Source organism: Cladosporium halotolerans, assembly GCF_011745625.1.
Source record: "Cladosporium halotolerans strain TM138-S3 chromosome Unknown Sca76, whole genome shotgun sequence".
Classification (NCBI taxonomy): Eukaryota; Fungi; Ascomycota; class Dothideomycetes; order Cladosporiales; family Cladosporiaceae; genus Cladosporium; species Cladosporium halotolerans.
In genome coordinates this window covers 5,328-7,957 of record NW_027191527.1, presented here as the reverse complement: position 1 = coordinate 7,957, position 2,630 = coordinate 5,328, and the positions used below count along the sequence as shown (strand labels likewise).

The 2,630-nt window shown below is 51.1% G+C and overlaps 1 protein-coding gene across 1 annotated transcript; it reads right to left on the bottom strand.

Moving 5' to 3' along the window:
* WHR41_09462 (uncharacterized protein) lies at positions 1-666 on the bottom strand. The gene is made up of 2 exons (XM_069378065.1): positions 476-666; positions 1-420 (listed from the first exon to the last, which is right to left on the bottom strand). The coding sequence occupies exons 1-2, from the start codon at positions 546-548 to the stop codon at positions 254-256; spliced, it is 240 nt and encodes a 79-aa protein (XP_069225146.1). The 5' UTR covers positions 549-666; the 3' UTR covers positions 1-253.
* Between the last annotated feature and the right edge of the window lie 1,964 nt (positions 667-2,630).

Here is a 2,630-nt window from a genome sequence, read left to right as displayed (position 1 = left end):
GGAAATTTTGGCTTGATGCCCTACTTGTAGGGTATGTCCTTCGAACCCTCAGACATAATGGCTAAGCGCAAGTCTTTCGTTTCAAGACATGTGGTGCCTATCCCTTTGCTATGTTTTCCTTTGCTATGTTCTGCTTTGCTATGTTTTGCTTTGCTATGTTTTCCTTGCTTTTCGCTGCGTCTTTTGGATTTTGGCTCCAATATAAGCACCAATATCTCATATGAGCTCCCTCACCATCTTGCCCATGCACCTATCATTTTGCTGCGTATGTTAGTGTCGCCGTCCTAGCAATAGCACTGCCGGTCTGCATCGCCTCATTCACACTGATAACAACGTAGCCGCCCACCGCTGCACTTTGCAGGATTGCCGCCATTGAGGGCGTTCCATCATTCGTGGACTGCAGTAGAGCGAACGCGCCACCTTGTGTCTGATTAGCCTTTAGTTCATCAGATAGATTCAGAGCAAGCACGCGCACGAGCTACTGGACCATCTGCTGCCAGTGCTGCCGCATTGAAAACAGCGACTGTCACGAGAGCAGGGCAAGGCATTGGCGGATTGAAGTCGTGGCCACTGTAAGTGTTGCGCGTAGGTCTAGTTTACGATTGTATCGATTGCTGCCATAAAGTCCATTACTGGCGAATAGATCGAGCGCCCGGACATCAGGTGCTTATCGTAGGTCGAATGACATGACCACCGGGGTTTCACACGCAGCCCATTCCAGACTGGTTAAGTTCTATCGCATGTAGGATCAGGCTTGGCTTCGGATCATTCCGAACCCCGCAGCGAACGGCTGAGTTTTTGCGATATGATCCATCCGATCTGAAATCCATCGGACCGAATGACAGTGCTCCATTTTGCAAAGACGTCAGGCGCTCATAATTCGTTGTCGGGACGACGCTGTTGCATTACATCGAAAACCGCGTGCCTTTTTCGCCACAGCGCAAGCCGCTCGCCAACAACCATGTCCCTAAAGGAGACGCACGTAAACCTCGTTCCTGGTAGGGAACTTCGATCTTTAGCGGCCGGGAGACCAGCAAGCGAGGGCAGCGCTTTCGTCACTGGGGGCACTGAGAACAGTGTTCTTGACGGAAGACGAGCAGAGGGCGGGCGCCAGCCGAGGACTACCAAAAGTTCCGAAAGCGAAGCCAATCTCGACCAAGCTCGTCAGACACGCAAAAGAGCAAAACCAGTCAAGAGTGCCTGTATCCGATGTCAGAAGAGGAAGACAAAGTGTTCAGGTCATCGGCCCGTGTGCATGTCCTGCAACGAGCGCAGTCTCGAATGTTTCTGGGACGTCGCCAATGGCGTGACAAGGACCGCGGAGCTTAAGCGGAAGTTGGTAGAAGCAAAAGCGAAGAATGGGGTACTTGAGCAGCTGGTCGAGAAATTGAGATACGGCACTGATGAACAGTCGGCCATGCTTTTAGCAAAGCTGCGTCTTGGTACTTCAGTTGAGAGTCTCCTATTGAAAGGGTTATAGACGCCTACAGATAGTACAAGCATTCTGTCAAATGCGAGCTCTTCGCAAGCAGAGATCATGTCGGTAAGGTAATAACTTAGTGCCAATCTTGCAGGCGAATCAAAATGCTGAACATACCTAGAGAGGAAACCATAACCAACTCAATCATCGCGAGATCCTTCTCAGCAGCAAGCTCGGTAGGCACTCTCAGTCTCAACCGCAGCTGAGCGCGTTCGAGTAAATTCTGGAATGTCGGTGCTAAGCCTTCCGAGCCAATCAGTAATCAGTCATTCTTGACGACCAATTTCGACCATGCAGGAGTCTCCTGGAAGAGCGAAATTTTTACATCGCCTATGAGTCAGGCACCAGACACAGATAAGGAGATACATGGCTGGCCGGCGAGTGACACAAATTTTCCGCACATAAGAGACTGCGAATCGGTCAACGCAGCGCTATTGTCAAATCGCGACCACTCCGACAACGGTGTCTTGTATGCCCGCTGGACTGCGCGTGAGCGAACGTTTTCGGCCGCCACAAAACCAAGGCATGCTTTGGATGGGTCATACAATGTTCTTTCGCGCCTATCCGATCTCTAAATTCACTGTTCTTAGCGACGATCTACAGAAGGACCCGGGAATGGTCGTTCACCTGCCAGAATTTATCATATGGCTGGAGGGCTTCGTCGCAACTCTGCCGGTGCCATTACACCATAGCCCTGCAACTTCGACACAGCGTGCGCCAGCCGCCAGCCTTCCTTATGGAAGGTATGGTTGCAGGCCGTTTCCCGGGGCTTACCGTTCCACCTGGGCCTTCGATCCCGCTTCGATTGCGACCATATTTGCGCAGGACATGAGCTTTATCCTGCTTCAACCGGTGACAAAGCTTTGCGTGTTCTGTCGCGTCTTCTCTCTCTGCTTCGCTTCCACCAATTCTTGATTTCACCATCGCAAACCGAATAGTCAGCAAATGAAAACAGAATTGGCTAGAGAAGACCGGCAAACTTCTAAACTGCCGCGCATGGAACAATGTCCAATTCAGTTACGCTCAATGCAGGTAGCTGCTGCGGTTCAATTTATCTGCCTGAATGTCCTTTGGTAGCCGGAAGAACATGAGTAGTGGCTATTCTCAAAGTGACCTGCAGTGGCTTGACATTCCTGCGGCGAAGTGCGCA